We start from the raw sequence: 21889 nt of genomic DNA, 5'->3' as shown, positions 1-21889 counted from the left end.
ACGAAGTTGTGTCTGGGAAGCTGGGCCTGTGGGGTGACTTGCTTGTGACCCCGTAGCTAGTCACTGAGAAAGCCAGCCTTCTGTTCGTCACTTTGCTGTCCGTTCCCTGCAGTTGGTCAACCGCCATTTTAAAAGTGAGCCATGAAGACCTCATGTCATTCCCTGAGAACAAATACTTAAGTACAGGAGAATAAATAACTCCAGCATGAATATTTAAAACCAGGAAATTCAGAGTGTGATCTTTGCACACTGGGAGGTCTAATTTGTTTGCTGTGCTGATCAGAGCAGAAAAAGCTTCCATGAGAATATTTGTGTATTCATAACTAGTGGTAGAAATAAATGAATCTTCCTGTGTACATCTTGTAGTGAAAAAAAAGAGTCTATTTCATGGCAAGTGGCCTCGGGTCCTGTTTCTTCGGTGCCTCTCTTCTGGAACATAGACGCAACTCGGTATGCAGCATTCAAAGACGGAGTGGGGAAGAGGCATGCTGGCTGGGGACTTCCCAGGTGTTCCTGCTCAGAAAAATACTTCCTCTGAGAAACAGCCTCGGTCAGAAGTGGGGAGAGCCTGCGTGCCGAGCACAGACAGGCAGAGCCATGATCGTACCACAGTGTTTCTTTCCAGAGAGGCTTTGCAGTCTCCTGTGCCAACCAGCCAGTGTTAGCTCCAGGAACATTCTGCCCCACAGTCAATGCCCTGGCTGTGAGTCAGCCGAGGTATCAGAGCTCTTGATAGCTGCTCGGGAGGAATAGAGCTGGATGCCAGTTAAAGGTGATGAACAGATTCTATTCAGTACCACTGCACCGGCGGGGGGGGGGGGGGGGGGAGGGGGCGCGGAAAGCTGAGCTCAACTCTGAACACAGGCCAAGGGAGAGGGTGGGGTGGGGTCAGTGTGTGGAAGCGGACGGAAAGCCAGTTAGAGGAGACACCAAGGGCGGGGGATTGTTGGTGAAGGTAGGCGGGGTGATCAAGAATGGGGGCTGTCTCAGTGGGATTCTTGGCAGGCAGGGGACGGGGCCCAGGGACCAACTTTAGGTGAGGAGCATCCTGGGAGCCTCCGGGGACTTTTGTCATCAGACAGGAGGAGATGCAGTTTGGGTGGGGGATGGATGGTAGGGCAGAATCTAGGTCACAAACTGTGTAGGTGTGGCAGGGGTTAGGGAGAGGGAGTTCGGGGAGGGGGGCAGACCCAAGAAGGCCCTCCTGGAGCTGCTCACAAGCCTCAGGAGTAGGAGCGCTGTCCAGCGTGGCTGGGGTTATCCAGGGCATGTGAAGCTGCTTAGCAGATGCCCTGTTCAAGGCACCCTTACATGCCCAGAAGGAAGTCCAGTACGAACTGACTTTGAGCGTCCCAGCGGGGATTAGGGACAGCAAGCCCCGTTTCTGGGACTGCATTTGTGGCTGTTCCTGCTTTGGGTGGAGGAAGTTGTGCAGGACACTGACAGCAGAGGCAGGAGAGGGTTCTGGGTTTCCTTCTGCCTCTCATGGCTCCTGTAGCCCCCTTCCACCTTAAGGAGTGGCCAGTGGGGTGAGATGGTTGTCTGAAGACACAGGCTCATGCCCCAGGAACGGCCCTGAGAAGTCCCTTGACAATGGGTGGAGCAGGTGAATGAGCAGAACAGCACCAGTGTCCCTTGCTCCCTGGAGGAGCTCTGGAGGGCAGGCCCCATCCTTCACACACACACTCAGAGCAGCCAGAGGAGGGTCCCCTGGTGAGGAGGGGTGCTTCCCCACATCTCCTCTCCCTGGAAGGCTGCGCAGGCTTCACCGCGGCTGCAGGAAGGCACCTCAGTATTTACACAAATAACTGGAAATTTCCCCCGTGGGAGTGTGTCGCTGAAAGGAACGTTCTCTACTTCGCTCACTGTTGAGATAAAAGGGAAAAAAGCCAAACAGATCAAGACAGTCTTGACATTCACAGTTTTAGCTGCATTCCATTCATCATATTCCTGAGTTTTAACAAAAGTCGGACCTCCACCTGCAAGGGCCCCCTCCCAGCTTTTTTCTCCCATTCACCTGCATCTCCCCCAGGTCTTACAATTCCACAGGGAAACGCGGCTTTGGCAGCGCGCTGCTGGGGGCAGCGTGGGTCGGACCGAATCTCCAATCGGCGGGTGCGCCCTCCCGCGGGGCTCAGTCCAGTACGCGCTTTTCCGCCGCGCGTCGCGGCAGGCAGTGGGGCAGGCAGGATTCTGCCCTTATTTACAAGTTTGATGTTTTGTTCATCGTGAAGTTTTTTGCATTGATTTTGAAGTTTTAAAACACTGCCTAAGAATGTGATTCATCTTGATCACTGAGTTTTTTGCGGCAAATGCCTTAAATCTGCGCCTCCCCCGAGTGCCCCACCCTCCGCTTCCCCGCCCCTGCCCGCGCAGGAGCTGAAATTATTTTGCTCGCTGCTGGATCCTGAGGGCCTCCAGCGTGCCTTGGTACTTTAATACTGTGATCTCTCAGATCATAAGGACACGTGGGGCGGGGGCGCAGAGAGGACCGTGGATACGAGCAACGGAGATGGGCGGGGCGCGGGGCACTGGGGACACTGCCGAGCGGGATGGGGGCCCTCGGAGAGGAGAGGAGGGGCGGGGCGGAGAGCAGGCGGAGCTCCGGAGAGGGCGTGGTGGGCGAGGCGTAGGGCGGGCCCGGCAGCCCGGCTTCCGGGAGGCGGATGCTGTCGCAGCCGCAGCTTCGGGGTCGCCGCGGGTGTCTGTGTGTCCCTCCTCCCTCAAGTTCTCACGCCTGTGTCGCAGCCGGGGCCGGGGCAGAGGAGCAGGTGGGGCCCCAGGTAGCGGCACAGCCCGAGCGGGTCCTGTGCGGCACCGCCGCCCGCCCGCGGGTGACCGTCCCTCTGCACTCCCTGCCGGCGCGCGCAAGAGTCGGTGCGCCCGTGCTCACTGCCGTCCCCCTCAGGTGTTCCGCGACCGCAGGTATCCGTCCCCGAAATTGTGGGTGCTGCGTGGAAGTCCATGCTTCCGCCGCCCCCCGCAGGTGTCCTTGCGCCCGCGCTCCTCGCCGCCCCCGCCCCCCGCAGGTGTCCCTGCGCCCGTGCTCCCTGCCCCCCCCCCCGCCCCCCGCAGGTGTCCCGGCGCCCGAGCTCCCCGCCGTCCCCGCCCCCCGCAGGTGTCCCTGCGCCCGCGCTCCCCGCCGCCCCCCCCCCCCCCCGCAGGTGTCCGCTCCCAAGCCATGGTGGACGTGCTGGGCGGCCGGCGCCTGCTGACCCGGGACGGCGCGTGGGTGGAGGCCGAGGAGGAGCTGCAGAACAAGGTGGTGGCGCTGTACTTCGCCGCCGGCTGGTGCGCGCCCAGCCGCGACTTCACGCCGCTGCTCTGCCACTTCTACGCGCAGCTGGTGGCCGAGGCGCGGCCGCCCGCTCCCTTCGCGGTGGTGTTTGTGTCGGCCGACGGCAGCGCGCAGGAGATGCTGGATTTCATGCGCGAGCTGCACGGCGCCTGGCTGGCGCTGCCCTTCCACGATCCCTTCCGGCAGTGAGTGGGACGGGGTTGGGCGGCCGCGTGGAGCTCATCCCTCCCCCCACCCCTCGGGCGGGCCTCCCCGGCGTCGCTCGTGCCCCCCACCCCAGGCCCCCGAGGGGTCCCGTGGGGCTGCCGCATCCCTGGGGACTTGGAGAACCGGGCCCTGACTTAGCGGGTCTGCGTTTCCAAGGAGCTCTGGTGATGTGGCTGTTGCAGAGCCTAGCGGTGGTGGGACTCGGGGAGGGGTGTGGAAGCAGGAGAGGGTGCCTCGGGAGGCTCGCGTGGGAACTGGGTCTCTGCGTCGGCTGCCGCGAGCGGCTGGGGGCAGTGCCCAGGGGCGCACAGAACTCCAAGGCTGGAGGAACTCCCTCTCTGCTGGCCGGGGTGCGGCTTGGTTGTCGCTGCCAGGCCTGGAATTGCCTGAAAGTGAAGGTGTTTGCCATTTCCACAGCTGTAGGAAGAACCAGGTCCCTGGGCTCCTGGGGTTAATGTCAGAAAATCCCCAGGGGGTAGGGACCTGACTGGGGAGGAGGGAGAAGGTGGGAGAGAGGAGAGAGGAGGTGGGATGGAGGAGGTGGGATGGAAGAGGGAGGAGGAAGAAGGTAGAAAGGAGGGAGGAGAGAGAAAGTAGGAGGGAGGAGGGAGGACAGAGGAAATGGCAGGGAGGAGGTCAGAGGGAGGAGGGAGGACAGAGGAGGTGGGAGGGGGGAGTTGGGAGGGAAGAGGTGGGAGAATGGGGGAGCCGGGAAGGAGGAGGGAGGGTGGGGAGGATCTCAGGAGGGTTGGTGGACTGGAGTGTGGCTGGGCTCTGATTGCACCTTGGGGTCCCTGTTGTGGTGGAAGCATTCACACTCTGCACACGGTGTTACCCCACCATCCTTGTAATGGACATGGTGAGTTTCTGGGTGTGTTTTACAGGGCATGTTTCTCATTTATGGTCCTGGGGGGGGCTACCATTCAGTTGTGGTGGACCCCCCACCTCCCTCCCTGAGCTGTCTTGATGAATTGGCTCGTGAACAATTAAAAGTGGCAGGGGGCTTCGGAAAGGTCCGTAGAAGAACATTTCTTCCCACAAACACATGCCGCAGGGACGCTGAGGAGGAGGTGAGGCTCAGGCCTTCCAGGGGGGCACCTGCTTCTTACAGGCCTCGCTCCAGGAGCATCTTACAGATGTCTAGTTTACGCGACAATGGAAACAAACCCAAGTGACAGTTTTGAGAGGGTGAGTCCCAGTGACTTACTTGGCAGAGGGATTCGCTGTAGCATCTCCTCTGGTGGTGTTTGCGAATGCCTCTGATACGCTTAGCGCCAGAGTTATGCACGGCCTTGGAACCAGTACAGGTTTGAAAGTGGCAGGGGGACCGTGTGGGTAACTAGGCAGCGCTCAGGGTCGGGGGTTTCTTTGTGGCTTAATGGAGGCAAGGGGGCTCACTGCCGGGTGATGAGGCCCCTGTTGTGTATGAGGGCGGCCCTGATCCGGGAGTTTGGAGCCATTGGCGGTCATGTGCCAGCACCTTGTCCTGGTTCGCAGATGTGCCGCTGAGGCTCTGGAACCTGAGTGTCTGCTTAGAGCTTCTCCTCCCTCTTTCTCCTCGGGGCTGCCTGGGATCTCGCTGGGGGACGGCCTTGCGGAGCTCCCTCCTGCTTCTCCTGTGCTGCGGTCAGAGCCCTTAGGGTCCACTGCAGGCAGCAGGAGGCCAGTGTGGTCTCCAGAAGAGTCCAGCGTCAGTTTTTCTGCTGGTGAGACCTCGTCCTTCCTCTTTCCAAACTGCACCACACTGGCTCTGTCCTTGCAGCTTCTGTGGTAGGAAGTGGGATGTTCTGTGAGAATGTTTGGAGCTACTCCCTTATTCTAGCCGGGATAGTGCTCTGCTCCCGCTAGGTCAGTCATGGTCAGGGCCCTGGGGCTTTCTTCCTCAGCGGCTACCCACTGAGTCCCAGGTGAGGGGAGGAGGAGGAGGAATCACTGGGGAGCCACCACGGGTGCCCTGGGCATGACTGGAGGCCACGTGGCTGCAGGGCGTCGACAGCCCTGGACAGACATGTCTACTGAAGTCCCTGAGGCCGGTGCCTGTGTGCAGGTGGGCGAGCGGCCTGATTGTGGACACCAAGGACAGGTGTCTTGCCCATCTCCTTTCCCTTTGTTATGGGCCCAGTGCCAGCAGGAATTCCTTTCTCCTGCTGTCACACGCAAGACCTGCTCAGTGGTGATTTTTCATGGCCTTTATGATTGGTTGTTAATAATGCTGGTACCCACTTGGGCTCTGGTACCCCGGGAGGCCCCCAATATGACTCTGCCCCCCTCTGGTCTGCTCTGGCGCTGACCACCACCCCCACCGTGGGCCAGGAGGATGGGATGCCTCCTGACAGGTTTGCACTACACAGAAAAGACACTTGGCCGTGGCATCGTTTCATGGGTGGAGAGTGGCTCCGTCAGAGCCACCCACTTGGTGGGGTGCCTGTGCCCCCTGCCATCTCCCTGGCCTTGGGTTCCAGCTCCCCCCCACCTGCCAGGCCTCCTGACTCAACGTGTCCCCATTAGGCACTGAATCTGCTGAGTCTGGTTTCCTCCTCATTGCTACCTCCTTCAGGTAGGGCCTGGACCATTGGAATATTCTAACCTCAACCCCAGTGTCCATGTTTAATGGACTCTTGTCCTGGAACCCACCTCATCTTTCTTGTCTGAGGCAGGCCTGGTCCTGCCGTGCCTACCCCAGCTCTCCGGGGTCCCTGTTGCCCAGGGGGCTCAGTCCACGTCTTGCCCTGCCCTCCCACACTTGCCCCATACTCACCTCCTGCCCCAGCCTTCTGTGACCCCCTCTGCAGACTGGACAGCAGTGTTCCAGAATACCCCATACCTTTCCCACCTCCACAGTTCGTACACATGCTTGCAGCCCCCCAACCCTGGAGCCCTCACTTCCCCACCCAGCAGCCCCTCTTCCTCATCCATGCCACTGGGGACATGAGGGGCATTTCTGGCCCGGGAGGCCCATGCCTGTCTTGCGCCCAGCGCCACCCATGTGAGCAGTGTCTCTAGCGTTCAGGGTGGAAGCAGCCGCTGCTCTGTGCTTGGCGCCTGTGGGCTGCTCCTTGGCTGGAGCCACTGCAGAGATTTGCTGGCCCGGGGGGGGCGGGGGGGGGGGGAAGAGACTGGAACCAGCGTTGCCATGACAACCCAGAAGTGGCTGTGCCAGTGGAGGACACGCTATTAGGTGAAGGGAGGGAGCCACTGTCGCAGCAGCGCCCGCCCCGAGCTGGGCCCTCGGACTCCCCCAGAGCATACCGCGCTCAGAGTTCTCATGCCTGTACTCTGTGCGGCCACGGGGCTCTCCTTCCAAGGCGCCGTCCGTTCCCGCAGGACACTGCGCCCGAAGCTGGTGGAGACGGTGCTTGCCGGTGGAGACGGTGCTTGCGAGCCTCTCCGTGCAGCTCCAGGGTTACGGTCGTCTCCACGCAGACGCTGCCAGGCTGGGGATTCGAGGGCCCACACGGCTGACTGCAGATACTCTGGAGCCAATGTCTATTCCAGACTCCTCCTCACTCCTCAAAACCCAGCCTGCCTGCACCCCCCTCCGCCCCCGCCCGACACCTGTCAGAGCTTGATTTAATGTTGCGAGGGAGTGAAACAGCAGTCGCAGCAGCCCAAAGCTTAAACTATAAAGATTTACTGATGGGCTTCAGTTACACGCCCAGCAGCCAGGAGCTGGTCTCCAGGGAGGTGGGAAACCACCGAGGACAATTTCATGGCTCTGCTTTCTGCCATGCCTGCCTCATGCTGAGGCTGCAGCCAGGGGCCACTTGGCAAATGCAGTCTCTCCTCATGGTGGCAGAGTGGCTGCTGTGCCTCGGGCTGCGTAATCTCACACCCTCCACTCTCCTAGCTCACACGAAAGTGTTCCGTGCAGTCGCACTACCCGTTCCGGTGCTGGTTGGTGTAGCCAGAACTCAACGGCTGTGCTGCATTGGACAGCTGGCCCACCTTGGGTTGGACGTGGCTCCATCGATAACAGCCAGTGTTTTCTGAGCATTTACGTGCCAATCCCTTAGCTATCCCGTATGCATATTAACTAAACCTCCCAACAACGCAGGGAGGTATTTCCCATGGTACAGATGGGGAATTTGGGGTACAGAGAGGTTAGCTAGCTTGCCCAAGTCCCACAGCTAGTGAATACCAGAAGGTGGAGGGTCACGGATGCTGAGCAGGGAGCCACATGCCTCTACCACCCAGGCCATCAAGGGCACCGGTCTCAGCTTCCCTTACTGCCTGCTCTCTCCCCCATCCCCAGGGTGACTGGATGGTGGAGGGAGGGGGATGCAGGCGGCCCTGGGAGACTGGCAGGGTTGCATGCTTCAGCAGGCGTGAACCCAAGGGATCATGGGCTCCACCCGCCCCACCCCAGCAGGGACAGGAAACTCTGCACTTGTAATGAGCTCCCTGGTGCTGCTGCTGCCGGTCTGGGAACCCTGTGCCTTTAGCACTGCTGTTGCACACGTGGGGCAGGGCCTCCTGGCCTTGGGGGTAAGCCCTGGGCCCTGGGTAGCAGAACCCCCGCGGAACCATTCTGACGTGGTGGGCACTGCCCGCCCCGCCTTGCCCAGGGTGAAGACCCTGCACTGACCCATCTGCCTGAGCTGCTGGACAAAGCCGGTGGCAGCCTCTGGCCACCTCCCTGCAGTCTTCAGGCCAAGGGCTATGTAGCCGTTTCTCTTTTCTCCATGTGTTTGTCTTATGCTTTGGGGGAAAGCAAGTTTCATAGGCCCTTCAAATTTCTGGGGTTGTTCACACTGGTGGGGGGTCTCCTCCACCCCCCAGCCTACCCCTGAGTTGCCGGGCCAGCTGGCTTGTCAGCAAAGGCCTCAGCTGGTCCCGGGGCTGGCGTCTCTCCACGTCTGTGGTTTGTGCGTGTCAGCCCTGGTGTCTGTTCCACAGATGATGATCACTCTTACGTAACACTTTTTCTCTCCTCCTTGGCTGTTTCTTCCTCAAGTGAGCAACGGCTTCCAGAAGCTGCCGGAGTGGCAGCTGTGTGCAGGTTTCCTTCGGGACCTGGTGGTCCTGGCAGCAGTCGGGTGTAGTAGGAGCGACCTCGCCCGCCTGCCTGGGTCTGCAAGCAGGGTGGAGTCCGCTGTGGGCCCCGGACCGGTGTTCCCGTGCCTTCCTTTTCCCCTGAGCAGTGCTGGTAGCGCCTTGGCCCGTTAGGTCTTCCCGCAGCCAGGTTCGTTTTGAAGCTCACCGGATCTTGTGCGTTTCTCTGCTGTGACTTCTTCCCGCCGTCTGCCTTTCCTAGTGTCTGCTGCATCAGTCCTGTTCTTGCCTTTTGAGTCAGTCACACAGCTCGTCTACAAGTCGTTTGGAAAAGTGTGTTTAGGACCACAACTTCCTATGTCTAATTATGTCTACGGCTGCAGATCAGAAGTATATTCCATATTGTTCCCTTTGGATTGTGTTGTGGTCTGTTTCGCCGTTTCACGTGTAGTGGTAGTGTATGGTTAGTTTTTAGACTCATTCCAAAAGCTGCATTGTATTGGTGTCCCGTTTTCATTGCATTGTGGTCTGGTTAAGTGGTCTGTGTGCTCTTGCTTGTTTGAAATTTTGTGACGATCCTTTGGTGGCTGAGAACATGCTGGGTGTGTCACCGTCTCTTGGACGTTCGAGATGAGGCTCTCTTCCTTTGGGTGGAGGCGGGAGGTCTTCTTCCCCCCTGATTTATGCCTTTGTGTTTGGCCTGGGCGCCAGAAGGCAGCAGGAAGACCTTGATGGAGACGTGACGGGGAGACTTGGTAACAGGAGGGTTTCAAGTGCGTTTTTCCTTCCATGCAGACCCACAGTCCCTAGGGTGACAGGTGAGTGCAGTCAGATTACTGAATGAGAGACACTTGCAAGGTGGCCTTGGGAACGGGGAGGGGTCTTCATCAGCTGCCCTGTCTTGAGGGCACTCATTTAGGAGAAGGTTAAGGGGAGAGACAAAGAAGGTGGTTGCTCCTTTTCCTACGTCAATGCAAATAATTCTTGTTACACGTGACGGAAAAAATAGCCAAGAAATGTGTCGTCCATAATGTAAATCAGCCTCTCCTTGAGTTTGAGGGGCAGAAAGTCTCACACAGCTTTGTTGGAACTCACAGAGTTTTAACACTGATGGTTGTGTGTACCTGGTGTTTTTCAGCCTCTTGAGACAGAGGAGGGATATAAATTTATTGGGGCGTATTTGTGGGTTTAGAATTGTACCGTCCGATACGGTAGCCACCTGCCACTCGTGGCTACTTGAATTTAAATTAACGAAGATGAGAAATTCAGTTTTGCTGGCGCTCCTCCACCTCTTGGGTGCTCCGTGGTCCCACGCAGCTGGGACCTGGGCTCTGGGATGGGCAGCCCAGGCTCAGAGCAGTCCCCTCCCTGTGGACGCCCCTCTGGGACAGCACACCTGTCCCCTCCCTGGGACACCCCTCAGGACAGGCTCGCAGCAGGGAGAGAAGGTGTGGGCAGGCCGGGGGCTAAGGCTTTGCACGGTCAGCCAGCCTTGGGGACGTGGGTGTGGCGGCCTGCCCACTCCCCCGCTGACCCGGCACTCCCACTTCTCTCCCGCAGGGAGCTGAGGACCAGGTACCACATCACAGCCATCCCCAGGCTGGTGATTGTGAAACCAAGCGGGGAGGTCATCACCGACAAAGGGCGGAAGCAGATCCGGGAGCGGGGGCTGGCCTGCTTCCAGAGCTGGGTGGAGGCGGCCAGCATCTTTCAGAATTTCTCCGGGTGACGCCGGGGGTCTCGGGGGCACCTGCCGTGCATCCTGAGCACGGGAAGGGGAGCGGCCATTCCCTCTCCGCCCGCACTGATACGGTTTATGTCCCGGCAGAGAGAAACACTGCCAGGGAGGATCCCGTAGCCTGCGGATCCTTATTTCTGTCACTCTTAGCAGAGCTGTCTTCACGCGAGCCTGAGTATGCTCCCGCTGGGCTCTTGGGAATCCATGGAAAACACATCTTTATACCACTCCTCAGGTGAAAGAACACATTTACGAATACGTCTTCTGGAGACCTACTTCGGTTAATGCTAAGTTCTCACGACTCATGTATCACTGAGGTTTGCAGAATCTGTACGCTTTAATAAACATTTCCGGCACAGCCCTCTGATCTCCCTCCTTGTCCCCGCAAACCAGGCGCTCTCACGGGGACAGTGAGGTGCTCCCCCAGTGCTGGTCTCCACACCGTGCTCCCGTTTCCAGTCTCACAGCTGCTCGAGGCTGCACGTTCACGGTGTCAAACCCGCGTCTCCTGCGGGTGCAGATGGGTCCAGGTAAGCGGGAGCCACCACAGGCTCTGCCAGGAGCCCTCTGCCCTCGCACTGCCGGCCACCGCTGGCACACCACACACACACACACACGTACACACACCCCTTGTACACTACACACACGCCCCACACCCCACATACACACACATGCTGCGCACACACACCACACAGATACACACACAGACATACACCCAGCACGCACGCACATGCACACACATGGACACACACACACCACACTCACCTCACCCCACACACCACGTACACACACCACCCAGACACACACACACGCCCTACGACACACACTCTACACCAGACACACACCGTGCTCTTGTCTCCACCGGCAGTCTTGACTGCTGTACGACCGATGCTCAGAGCACACGCACCACGTGTCTCCTGGAGCGGGCTTTCCCGGAAGTCACCGTAACCACCCAGCTGAAAGCAAGCCACAGCTGGACAGGACACGGGCTGGGGGGATGGTCCGCGGTGCTAATGCTCCTTGCAGGCTGCTGGCTCCTTTGTGACACTGCCTGCGAGGCCCCTCTCTCCCCTTCCGGTCACAGCATCCACGGGGACCCAGAGCCCAGGGACTTGGGGACCTGGCCCTCGGGTGGGTGTCAGAGCCGCCCTGGAGCTTCTGTGGGGGAGGTTCGGGGCTGGGGGGGCCACGCCTCGGGGTTCTGGGGCACACTCTTGCCGCTGAACAAACGGGCACGCAGACACATAAGCTGTCAGGGTTCATCCCCATGTGCAGTCTTTTTTCCTCTGCTGTCAGCCCCGGGCAGGTGCTCCCCCGCCGTGGCGCCCACCGTGAGCCCCGGGGCGGTGCTCCTCTGAGGTGGCGGCTGCTGCCAGCCCTGGGTGGGTGCTGCTCTGAGGTGGCGCCCACCGTCAGCCCCGGGGTGGGTGCGGCAGCAGCCGCCTGGTGGGAAAACAGGCCCCCATTGGTCTTGGTGGTTACAGATGCGCTTCCGACCCTTGCCCTATCAGGAGAGGCTGCAGAGAACTTGCTTGTCCTTCCTGTCCCCAGGAGAAAAACATAATTTATGGGAGGGGTCCTCCTGTTTTATAATAAACAGTTGAACAGGGGTCCTCCCCCCTCACATTTCAGGGGGTCCCCTTTGCACTTTGTCCACCCTTGCTTCCTTCAGCAGACTCCCCAAGGATTTGTTCACAGTGGGGGAGGGGATGTGTGTGTGTCGGGGGGGAGGGGACCGTGCCTTCTCTCCCTGGCCCCACCTTGAACCTCTTGGCACCTGTATCGGTCAGCTTGGGCTGCATAACAAAGTCCACAGACAGGGCGGCATGAACGACACAGACCTCTTCTTTCCCCGCCCTGGAGGCTAGATTCCAGAATGAGATGTGGGAAGGGTGATTTGTCCCGAGGCCTCTCTCCTGGGCTGGCAGATACCAGTCTTCTCCCTGCCTTCTCACGAGGTCGTCCCTCTGTGCATGTCTGTGGCCTCCTCTCTTAGAAGGACACCAGACAGGCTAGATTAGGGCCACCCTTGTGACTCCATTTTACTTTAATAACCTCCTTAAGGCCCTGTATCCAAATAGTCACATGCTGAGGTTCTGGGAGTTAGGGGGGGCACACCTGGCCCCCAGCACCCAGCGCTCGGCCTCCCAAAAGCAAACTGTGGTGCACAGACAGACACATGTGCTTGCAGCTGAGTTTCCCAGCAAACAGCACAGAAAGGAGGAAGGAGAGGGACAGGGTCCAGCCTGCCCCCCTGAGGTGGTCTCTGGGGTGCGGGACCAGGAGCTTGGGCCCTGCTCGGGGCGGGCGGGTGGGCCTGCTTGCAGCCCACGGACGCAGTGGCCGGCAGGTGACACAGCAAGTCAAGTGTGTGGACACCAGCAGGAGGGACAGCAGCTCTCGAGACTGGATGCTGATTTTAGGCTGCGCTCTAATGAGACCCCAGACAGGTTGCTGGCCCCGCAGGAGACTCTCCTCTGAGACACAGCTTTACCACCTACTCCGCCCCGTCTTCCGTGACCGGCACCTCCAACAGCAGGAGCTGCAGTGGGCTAGCTCATCCTGTAGATGGTCACCCGCGTGGTGCCCACAGGCCTGGGCCGTCAGCGCCTGCGGCGGCCCCACGCTTCCCCAGGCAGGGCAGCCTCCCGGATGGTGCCCGCTCTCCAGCTGGCCGTCCTGGCCACTGCACTCCCCACGGGGAGCAAAGCCACTGGGACATGTAGCCGTGCCCAGGCTGAGAGCCTGGGAAGTGTCTGACTCCTTCTCAGGTTAACCCAGCAGAGCTGGTGGGCTCCCCATGCCGGAGTGGTGCAGCCCCATCACCTGTCCTCAGGCTTTGGTGGGGGAGGTCGCCTGCTTACGGATCACTGTCCCCAGAGGCGGGCTGGTCTGCAGCAACCCAGTGCAGGAGGGGAGCCTGCCGCCCTCTCACCAATAATCGCGGGGCCCCTTTCCTTCGTCATCAGGGAACCCGAATGCACATCTTCCCCCAGTGGTTTCAGCCGTGTCCAGTGAATTCTGGCCTCAGTGAAGCTGGTTGAAAGAGGCTGAATCGCCTTCTGCACCACAGCTCCTCCTGGAGCAACTGGACGCATCTACCTGCTGGCTCCGGCGTCCCCACCCCTTGGCCACCTTCCCTGTGGAGGTGAACCTGCCGCACTCAGGCACTCTCCACCTGCCGGGCACCTGCCAGGTGCCTGCCTGCCTTCCTGGGGGCAGTTGGCTGAAAAGGCCCAGAGCGTCACTGCAGGGCCCTCAGGGTTGGAAGAAGCGGGCCATGGGGAGGGGTGTGTGGCCCCAGGACCATGTCAGGAGAGCCCCCAGAGCCCAGGTGATAAGTACAACTTTTAGGACTCAGGTTTACAGAACTGGAGGGCAAGGGATAGGACATTGGACCCAAGCGCAGAGGGGCTCCTGCCCACGTTGTCCATGGAGCGCCCACAGGGGTGGGAAGGGACAGTGGGGATGTGCAGAAGTGCCATCAGGCCCACTGCAGAATGGGGGCTCCCCGGGGCTCCCAGGCCACGAGCGGATGCCCACCCTGCAGTCATGGCCGCCATGTGAGGGCGGGACCTGTTCTCACGGAGCACGTTCTGCAGACTGAGAAAATAGAACACATAGAGAATGCTTCCTGTGTGGGGGCCAGGGGTCCTAACTGGCCACCCACCTATCCCTTGAAGGGCTGCCATGGTCCCTGGCTGGGTTCCAGGTTTCCACTCCCATCTCCTGGAATGTGAGGTCCACACAGCAGCTAGACCCATCCTTCATGTGGAAATCGGGTTGTGTTATGTCCCTGCTTCCCAGCATCTCAGACCGAGGCCAAGTCCTTTTGGGACCATCCTCCCCATTCTCTGCATCCACTTGCTCCTCCCAGACACACCTCCCTGTCCTTCCCGTCCCTCCGTGCCCTGTCCATCTCCTCGCTGTGCTCACTCTGCCCACATGCCTCCTCAGAGGCTTCATCCCTGACCCTCCTGTCTAGATGGCACCCCCCTCCTCGTTCCGTGTCACTGTTGTCGACCCCCTTCTCTGGGTTGTCCATCTGTCTTTCTAGCCGTCTGTCAATCATTCATCTTATCTATCATTTATCACATCTTTCTGCCTATTCTGTCATGTCTGTGTCACATCTGTCTTCTATCTCCTATTCCCCATCCATCCATCCATCCATCCATCCGTTCATCTGCTATCATGTGTCTATCTGTATCATCTGTTATCTACCTAGCTTCTTTCTATCATCCATCCATATATTTGTATCATCTGTCTACTATCTAGCTCTTGTCTATCTATATCTATCTTTCTATCATCTATCTATCTATCTATCTATCTATCTATCTATCTATCTATCATCTGTCATCTGTCTCTACATCCTTCTCCCCGACCACCAAAATCACTACCTTGAGAGCAGAAATTGTATTCCGGTCTGGTTCCTGGAACGAGTGGATACTGGATGCTCTGTGACTGTTTGTTGCCTTATTGAATTCTGATGTCCGCTGAGCATGATCACGTGTGGCACACCGTAGGTTACTCTGTCCGGCCCCACATCAGTGGACGTGATGCCAGTCTCTAACTGGTGCTGCACTGAGTGCCCTTGTGCATGTGACTCCTAGCACTGCTGTTGGGACACAGTGAATTTGTGTGTGAATTGGTAAAGAGAGAAGGAGTGAGCCCTCTCTGTGTTTCTGGACCGTGTGATGTTCTGTCACCATTTGGGGAGTGACCTTTCTCCTGCTGGCTTAGTCAGGGCAGTGGGCTGCACTTAAATAAGTCAGGCCTGTCTGTGTGGCAGTGCAGTGGAGCGGCCCCAGGCTGGGCACACCTGCCCTCCATCGGGTGCTCTGGCTTCCCAGAGTGTGAGGCCAGTGGGGTGCGTGTGCTCAGTGTTCAAGGTGGCCTGGCCCCCCTGACCTGGAGCGCCCGTGCCTCCCTACGCCTGTCCTGTCCAGCCCTGCCTACGTGCTGCCCCTTCCCACGCGGCTGGCCAGCAGAACCTGGGGAGGTGTCTTGTTAAGGTCAAGATGACTGAGCGCATGGAAATGGGAACTGGGCACAGGGAGTGTTTGCAGCTGAGTTCTTGGCTCTGCTTCATGGTAATTAATTTGTGTCCCATTTAAGTGGCCACCCGCGGCCGGTGGCTACCGCCTGGACTGTGCCAGAGACAGCACACTCAGCAGTGTGCTTTGACTCGGGGCCCAGACTCCAGCCCCTGGCCACCCCTAGCAGACAGCTGGCACCGGCCCTGAGTGGGCCTGGTGCTGGTCCTGCGGGGTGGGGACGCTGGCCAGGACCCAGACGGCTCTCCCACCGGCGGTCCCCGTGCAGCTGTTCGCTCCAGCTTCCTGGCCCCCTCACAAGGCACGCTCCCAGCTGTTTCCACGTCTGCGTCTTCACGAGGTGTTCTGACGTCTCGCAGGGCTGGTCTTCCCTGGCTTTGTCTTATTTTCCAGAACTTTCTGGGGTATTCTCCTGTACTTAGTTTTTGTACGGCAAGCTAAGTGTGGCGATCCAGTTCGGAGGGGAAGCCTACTGTTCTCAGGAGAAGAGCCCCCGCTCCGTCGCTGCTGAGATCCGCCGCTTTTCCGTCTCTTCCCCAGTGGCCCTGTGTGCCTGTGCCTTTCCCTGTGTGGTTGCTGCCCCTGCCTTTATAAAGAGAACTCTTTCCTCTCCTTTTCTCCCTGTGACTGGTTTTTATTTACGGAAGGGGCCCCTTCGGCACGTGGGTCTGTCCCCAGCAGCGCATTGTGTTTCCCATGGCGCTGGGTGCTCTCAGCGCATGTGTTTCCACAACAGCGGACGTTGCCTCCCTTGTTACAATTTGCCTGCCTCTTGTGTTCCTGTCATTAAACTGACCCTTAACTGTGGCAGGGACGTGGTGGGAATGTTTCTGGTTCTTTGCTGTCAGGTTGGATGCTCCTTTTGGTTTAAGATATCCTTTTTTTATCGTAAGAAGAAACTAATCCACTTTCTGGTAGGTGTTTTACAAATTTAATCAAGAGTGGATGCCGAAGTTTCTTAAATGCCATTTTAGCCTCTCTGCAGATAATTATGTGGTTTTTCTTCTTTGTCTTATTAATATAGTGAATTCTGTGAACAGATGTCCTAGTTTGAATTACCCTTGTATTCCTAAGGGATGCATCCTACTTGGCCATGGTTTATTATTATTTTAATGAGCTTTAGAATTAAATTTGTTAAGGTTTTATTGAGGCTAGTTGCAGAGATATTCATATATAAGATTGCTCATTTTGTGCTATTTTTTCAGCCCTGCTGTGCAACCCTGTCTCACCACGCACAGCACCTGCTTCGGGAGACTTTGGTGCCCAGCCAGGGGTTGTCCACTCACCAGTGTGGTGTGCACTGGTGCCTTTACACAGGTTGTAACTCTTGGTTTTGCTTGTTTCATACTTCTCAAAGATGTGTTTTTCTTTTGGCAAGTAAAGAATACGGAGCCATGCTACCTGGGGTCCAGTCTTTTGTTTAGAAATAAACTCTTGGGCGTGTCCTCACCTGAAAAGTGTAAAAATAGCATGTCCTCTTCTATAAAATAGATACTACACCTTTCTCAGAGGCTGTTGGGGAGTAAACGGGTTACTAACACACACAAACTTGTAAGATCAGCGTCCAGCACACAATAAACATCATGTAAATGCTATTATTGCAGCTAATGATATTAATCACTTGTTAACACAGAATGCTGGGTTTAGCTGGAGGAGCCCAGTTGCAGCTTGATGGCCTCACATGGCCTGAGCTCAGAGCCCTCCGTGTGTGGAAGGGAGCCTGCTGTGTGGACAGGAGCCTGGGGGCTGCAGGTGGAATGGCCTTACATGCTGATGAAGTCGCTGGAGGACTTGGAATCCACGTTTTCTTGATCGGCTGAAGCCCTCCTTCTCTCTGTGAAGAAGTTGTGTGTCCTGTAGCTGAAGGTTTTTTGGGAGTGGACGTTAACGTCTGACTGGAGACCACTTGCCCTACTTGGTATTTGTAAAAGCAAAACCTGCTGGTGAGGTCCCACAGTGAGGAGTGCAGGGACCCATGGGTGAAGGGGAGTGTTTGGGCTGATTGGGCATGTCTGTGGGGCTTTCCCCTGGTTGTGAGGTTTGTGTGTTGTGGTTCCGGAAGCAGGGAGAGCCGTCCTGCTGGCAGGGTTAACCGGACATGTGGACGGGAACCGTAGGACTCCCCCTAACCTCGCAGGTTGTTCATTTCACGTGAATGTTCTTCCAAGGAGTGGGGGCTAAGCTTGCTGTGCGATGGTGAGTGAAACTGCTGTCCGGACCAACCAACATAAAATACTCTTGAGATCTGCAATACCCTCGATGTCTCCGGTGATGTCTGAGGGACGCTCCCACAAGAGGTCAACAGTGCTGGGAGGAGTGCCATAACACAATGGAAGTGTTTGCACGAGACCATGCAGCAGGGGGGTGCAGAGGGTGAGTGTCCCCACTTCTGTCCCAGAGACGGATGTAGGGCGGCGGCTGAGGGCCTGGGGACTTGAACAGGTGTGAGAAACTTCTGTGTTGCTTGTACAACAATGGGAATGGATGGAATGCTACCCAGCTGTCCACACGTGATCAAGATGGTAAAATCTGTGTTCAGAGTATTTTACCACAATTAAAAGAGAAAAAGATCTGTATGGGTATTTGTCCAGAGAGGGTATACAGATGCTCAACCTGAGTAGTCAGTCAGGAGGGAAGCAGATGGAACTTCAGTGAGACGCCACTTCGCAGCCACTGGGGGGCGGGCGTGAGTCACAGTGAGAAAGCAGCGTGGGAGGCTCGGAAACACGCGGGGAAGGCAGGACAGCACAGCCTCCTGGGAGAACAGTTTGGCAGTTGAAAAGTTAGAGGCGTGCAGTGTGTTCCAGCAATTCTGCTTGTACCTATGCACTGAGGGAAACCGCAAACATCCACGGAAAAACTCGTGCACAAATGTTCCTAGCGGCATTATTTGTAAATACTCGTTACTCATAAATATTCATAAGTGTTTGCAGACAGTTGGAAACAAGCCAGAGGCCATCAGCTGACGTACAGGTGAACAAAACATGGTACACGCACACGGTACTGTCATCAACACCGGAGGGACTGATGCACTGACACGTGCGACCACGTGGATGAGCTTGGAAAGCTCCGTGAAAGCAGCCAGTCACGAAACTTGTACGATTCCTCTTATATGAAAGTGTTCAGGATTGGACACCAAAAACACAGAGACAAAGGGGTGTGTTAGGACTTGGGCAGGGGTAGGGCTGTGGGGAACTGGGGGATGGTTACTCGTGGATCGTTTTGGGGGCGATGAAAATGTTCTAAAATAGTGAGTGGGGGTCTGTGAATGTCTTAAAAACCATGATTTATATACTTAAATGGGGAAATCATGTAGTATGTGAACTACTGTCAATAAAGCTGTTACAATAAAAATAAACTATAAAAAGGAGAGAGAAATCATTATCTTGCATCTATCCTGCTGGTGGTGCAGGGGCAGTGAGGCGGACCAGCCCTCCGTTTCCAGGACTTGATGGCCCACAGGCGAGCAGTAGTTACTCGAGAAGAAGAAAGAAGCCGACAGTTGCCTGTTGTGTTGGGCCATATAACTGAAAGAAATAGGGTGTGAGGTGGGATTGGGGGCTCCCTGAAACTGCGTATTCAGGGCAGGGGCCAGCCTGGTGGGAGTGGTTGGACTTGAGATAGTTCCTGCCAGGCTGGCAGGGAGCCCCGTGTGTTCTGGAAACTTGGGTTTCCAGACACCCAGAAACAGGGCTGGGTGGTCTGAGCACAGGAGTCTGCAGATCCCATCTTGAGGACAAGACCCGAGGACAGAGATTTCTCTGCCATGCTAGTGTGATGCAAGCCAGATGATACTTTAAAATTTTTTAAAATTTTGTTTTAAAGATAGAGCTAGGGAGAGGGGGTGGGGGCGGGTAGAGAGAGAATCCCAAGCACCAGGCAGGCTCTGTGCTCCATGTGGAGCCTGATGAGGGACTTGATCTCCTGACCCTGGGATCATAACTTGAGCTGAAATCAAGAGTCAGACGCTTACCCGGCCACCCAGGCACGCCTTCCAGATGGCACCGTAAGTCATTCCTTCTTGTAGATCTCGTTAATTCATTTCCAAACCACACTTTCCAGGTTAAAAGCAGATTACTGAACACTCTGATGTTACTCTTGGGAGTAGAGCAGGAAAGTTGCAGAGGAGCGGCTGCCCCGTTAAGCGAGCCCTGGGTGCACCCCATGCAGGGGGGCCAGGACCTCACAGGCAGAATCGGGCAGAATCTGGTCCATCGCCATGGACAGAGCCACCGTGTGGAACTAAATGCACCTGGGGTCTCTCTACTACACCTGCTTCAACAGCTGGCTTCTCCTTCCTCATTTTGGGGGCACCTGTCAGATCCCATTGAAGGAGCCCGGGGCCCCCCAGAAAGAGGCTGTTCAACTCATGTCTTCTGGAGGAAGGGAGGGATTCCCCAGATATGGGTGAAGGGGCAGAGCTTTGTTCCCCGTGGGGCCCCAGGCCGCCTGGAGGCCTCTGAGCCGTGCGGGCGTCGGGGACCCTGCCACAGTGTCTCTATGAGCCGCCGCCTCTTGACTGTGTTTCAGGAGGGTCAGCCATCCTCCCACATGGTACGGGGTACAGGGTCCCCCTTCCAGCCCCGGAATGACGGTGAGAAGCAGGTAGGGGGAGTGAACAGGCTGGTGTTGCCCCTCCCTTCCCTCCCCCTCCTCCTGTTTTCTTCCTGTTAAATGTCGAAGACGCTTTATTGTTTAACCTTTAAAACTTTTCATTTTGAAATTCTTTGAACTTAAAGTTGCAAACCAGTACAATTCCCGTGTGTGTCCCCAGTGTTAGCGCCTTGGGTCATGTCACCGGCCGCTCCCACTGCCCGCGCTGCGTCCAGCAGCCGCGTGTCCTGCTGCCTTCGGTGTGGAGCGCCCCCTCTCTTCCTGGTCTCTCTCAGCTGGCTGACGAGCAGTGGCCAGTTTGGGTTCCTCAGTTCGGGTTTCTCTGCTGTCTCCTCGCCCTTGATTGTAGGCTATGCCCTTTTGGCGAGAATGTCATAAAAGTGCTATTGGGGCCCCCTCACTGCTCTGCATCTGGACGCACGTGTGAGGAGGTCACGTCCCTGGTGCTGTGCTCAGGTGGGTCTTCAGGCTTCTCCGTGAGGCTGTCCTCGTCCCCTGTGTGAACCCGCCACTTAAACGCCAGACGCTCCGTCTCCCCGGCCTGGCCTGCCGCAGGGAAGGGGCAGGTGCAGCCGAACGGTGAGGGGGCAGGGGAGAAGCTGGGGGTCAGTTCCCAATTAACAAGTTCCCAGACGGGGGGCATCAAAGACAATGCAGATAGTAGCGCTCTTGTCTTAAGAGCTAGTGGGGGGGTTTCGGACAGGTGGTTTCACCAACCCACTTATCGTGGATGCTCTCCCTGAAGGCAGCTGAAGCATGTTTTCAAGTGGGCCTCATTGCACAGCACGTGGTGATGTAGGTGCTCTCTCCGTGGTTGGGAGGTGAGCCCTCACGGCGGGCAAGGTGACAGGCTCGGTGGCTGGTGCCCTGGAACACTGGCCTGTGTTCTTATGGGAGACCCCGGCTTCTCCTGTTACCCCTTCTCCCCAGAGCCCCCTCTGTGCTCACTCACTGGTTTTCCATCCCTCACTTGGGTTCTGGAAGGATATTGCTCTTTGCTACTCCCAAGCCACGTCTTTGTAAACACAAACAGAATGTTGTGTGGGGAAGGGGTTGCTGTTTGTAGTCAGAAGAGGAATTTAAGTGGGGTCTGCCCCGTTAGTTTTAGCTGCATACAGAGCACGGAGGTCAGAGATGTAAATCGCCACCGTTTCCTTCAGCTTACAAGCCCAGAGCTGGGTGGGCCACCTGGATGGCCTGTGCTGGGCTCTCCCACGTGCTGTGGCCCATGGGCGGCGGGCAGCTGGGTGCTCCCCGGGGCCTGGTTCCCGTGGGGCTTGTGGGATTCCGAGCAGGTGCAGCTCTGTTCAGGTTTCTGCTGGTGTCCCATTTGCTGCCTGGTTCTGCCCAGAGTCCCGTGTGGGCTGTGAACACAAGGACGCAGACTAGCAGCCCTGTTTGCCGGCCATCTGCCGCGGGAGAGGTGGGAAAGCCACAGCCGACAGGGCACTAAGCATCAGAGTGTTAACAAAATAAGGAGAAGGGTATCCTTGCTCATCTGTCATGTCTGTGTTGTAGCTCTGTCTTCTCTCAAGTGTGTGAACATTAGAAAAAGGGGCGCCTCCCAGCACGCCGACCAAGGTCCCATTGAGAAGCTAGTTCCAGAAGCCTTTCTGAACCAGACACTCCACTTACAATTTAGACGAAGCTGAAATTCCGTCACTGTCTTGGAAAGTGGTCAGTTCTATACAGTTATCTTAGATGAGTTTTTCCTCCCCGAAAACTGTGTTAACATTCATTTTTATGAAGTTTATTTTTGAGAGAGGTAGAGACAGCCTGAGCAGGTGAGGGGCAGAGAGAGAGGGAGAGAGAGAATCCCAAGCAGGCTCTGTGCTTGCCAGCACAGAGCCTGACGTGGGGCTTGAACTCACCACCTGAGCTGAAACCAAGAGTCGGACGCTTAACCGACTAAGGCCCCAGGCACCCCTGTGTTAACACTGTGTTGAACCCAAGCAGGTAGTTTATGGCTATGGACACCACTTCCCG

General features: G+C 57.2%; 1 protein-coding gene across 5 annotated transcripts in view; it reads left to right on the top strand.

Annotated features, from left to right (window-relative positions):
• NXNL2 (nucleoredoxin like 2) overlaps positions 1-21889 on the top strand; it is a 215443-nt gene that overhangs the window by 26562 nt on the left and 166992 nt on the right. The window contains exons 1-4 of one of the 5 annotated variants that reach the window (XR_008291336.1): positions 892-2925; positions 3165-3483; positions 10058-10309; positions 10391-19762. The exons of 2 other annotated variants lie outside the window; for them this stretch is intronic. Coding sequence is in view for 1 of the 3 variants with exons in the window: in XM_027041222.2 (XP_026897023.2) it covers positions 2667-2925; positions 3165-3483; positions 10058-10226 (747 nt within the window). In the remaining 2 variants the exon portion in view is untranslated. Of the gene's footprint in view, positions 1-891; positions 2926-3164; positions 3484-10057; positions 19763-21889 lie in introns of those variants that run through there. 2 more of the 5 variants (XM_027041222.2, XR_008291339.1) reach the window with 2 other exon arrangements.

Source organism: Acinonyx jubatus, chromosome D4, assembly GCF_027475565.1.
Source record: "Acinonyx jubatus isolate Ajub_Pintada_27869175 chromosome D4, VMU_Ajub_asm_v1.0, whole genome shotgun sequence".
In the NCBI taxonomy this organism is placed as follows: domain Eukaryota; kingdom Metazoa; phylum Chordata; class Mammalia; order Carnivora; family Felidae; genus Acinonyx; species Acinonyx jubatus.
This window is presented reverse-complemented; position numbering and strand designations above follow the sequence as displayed.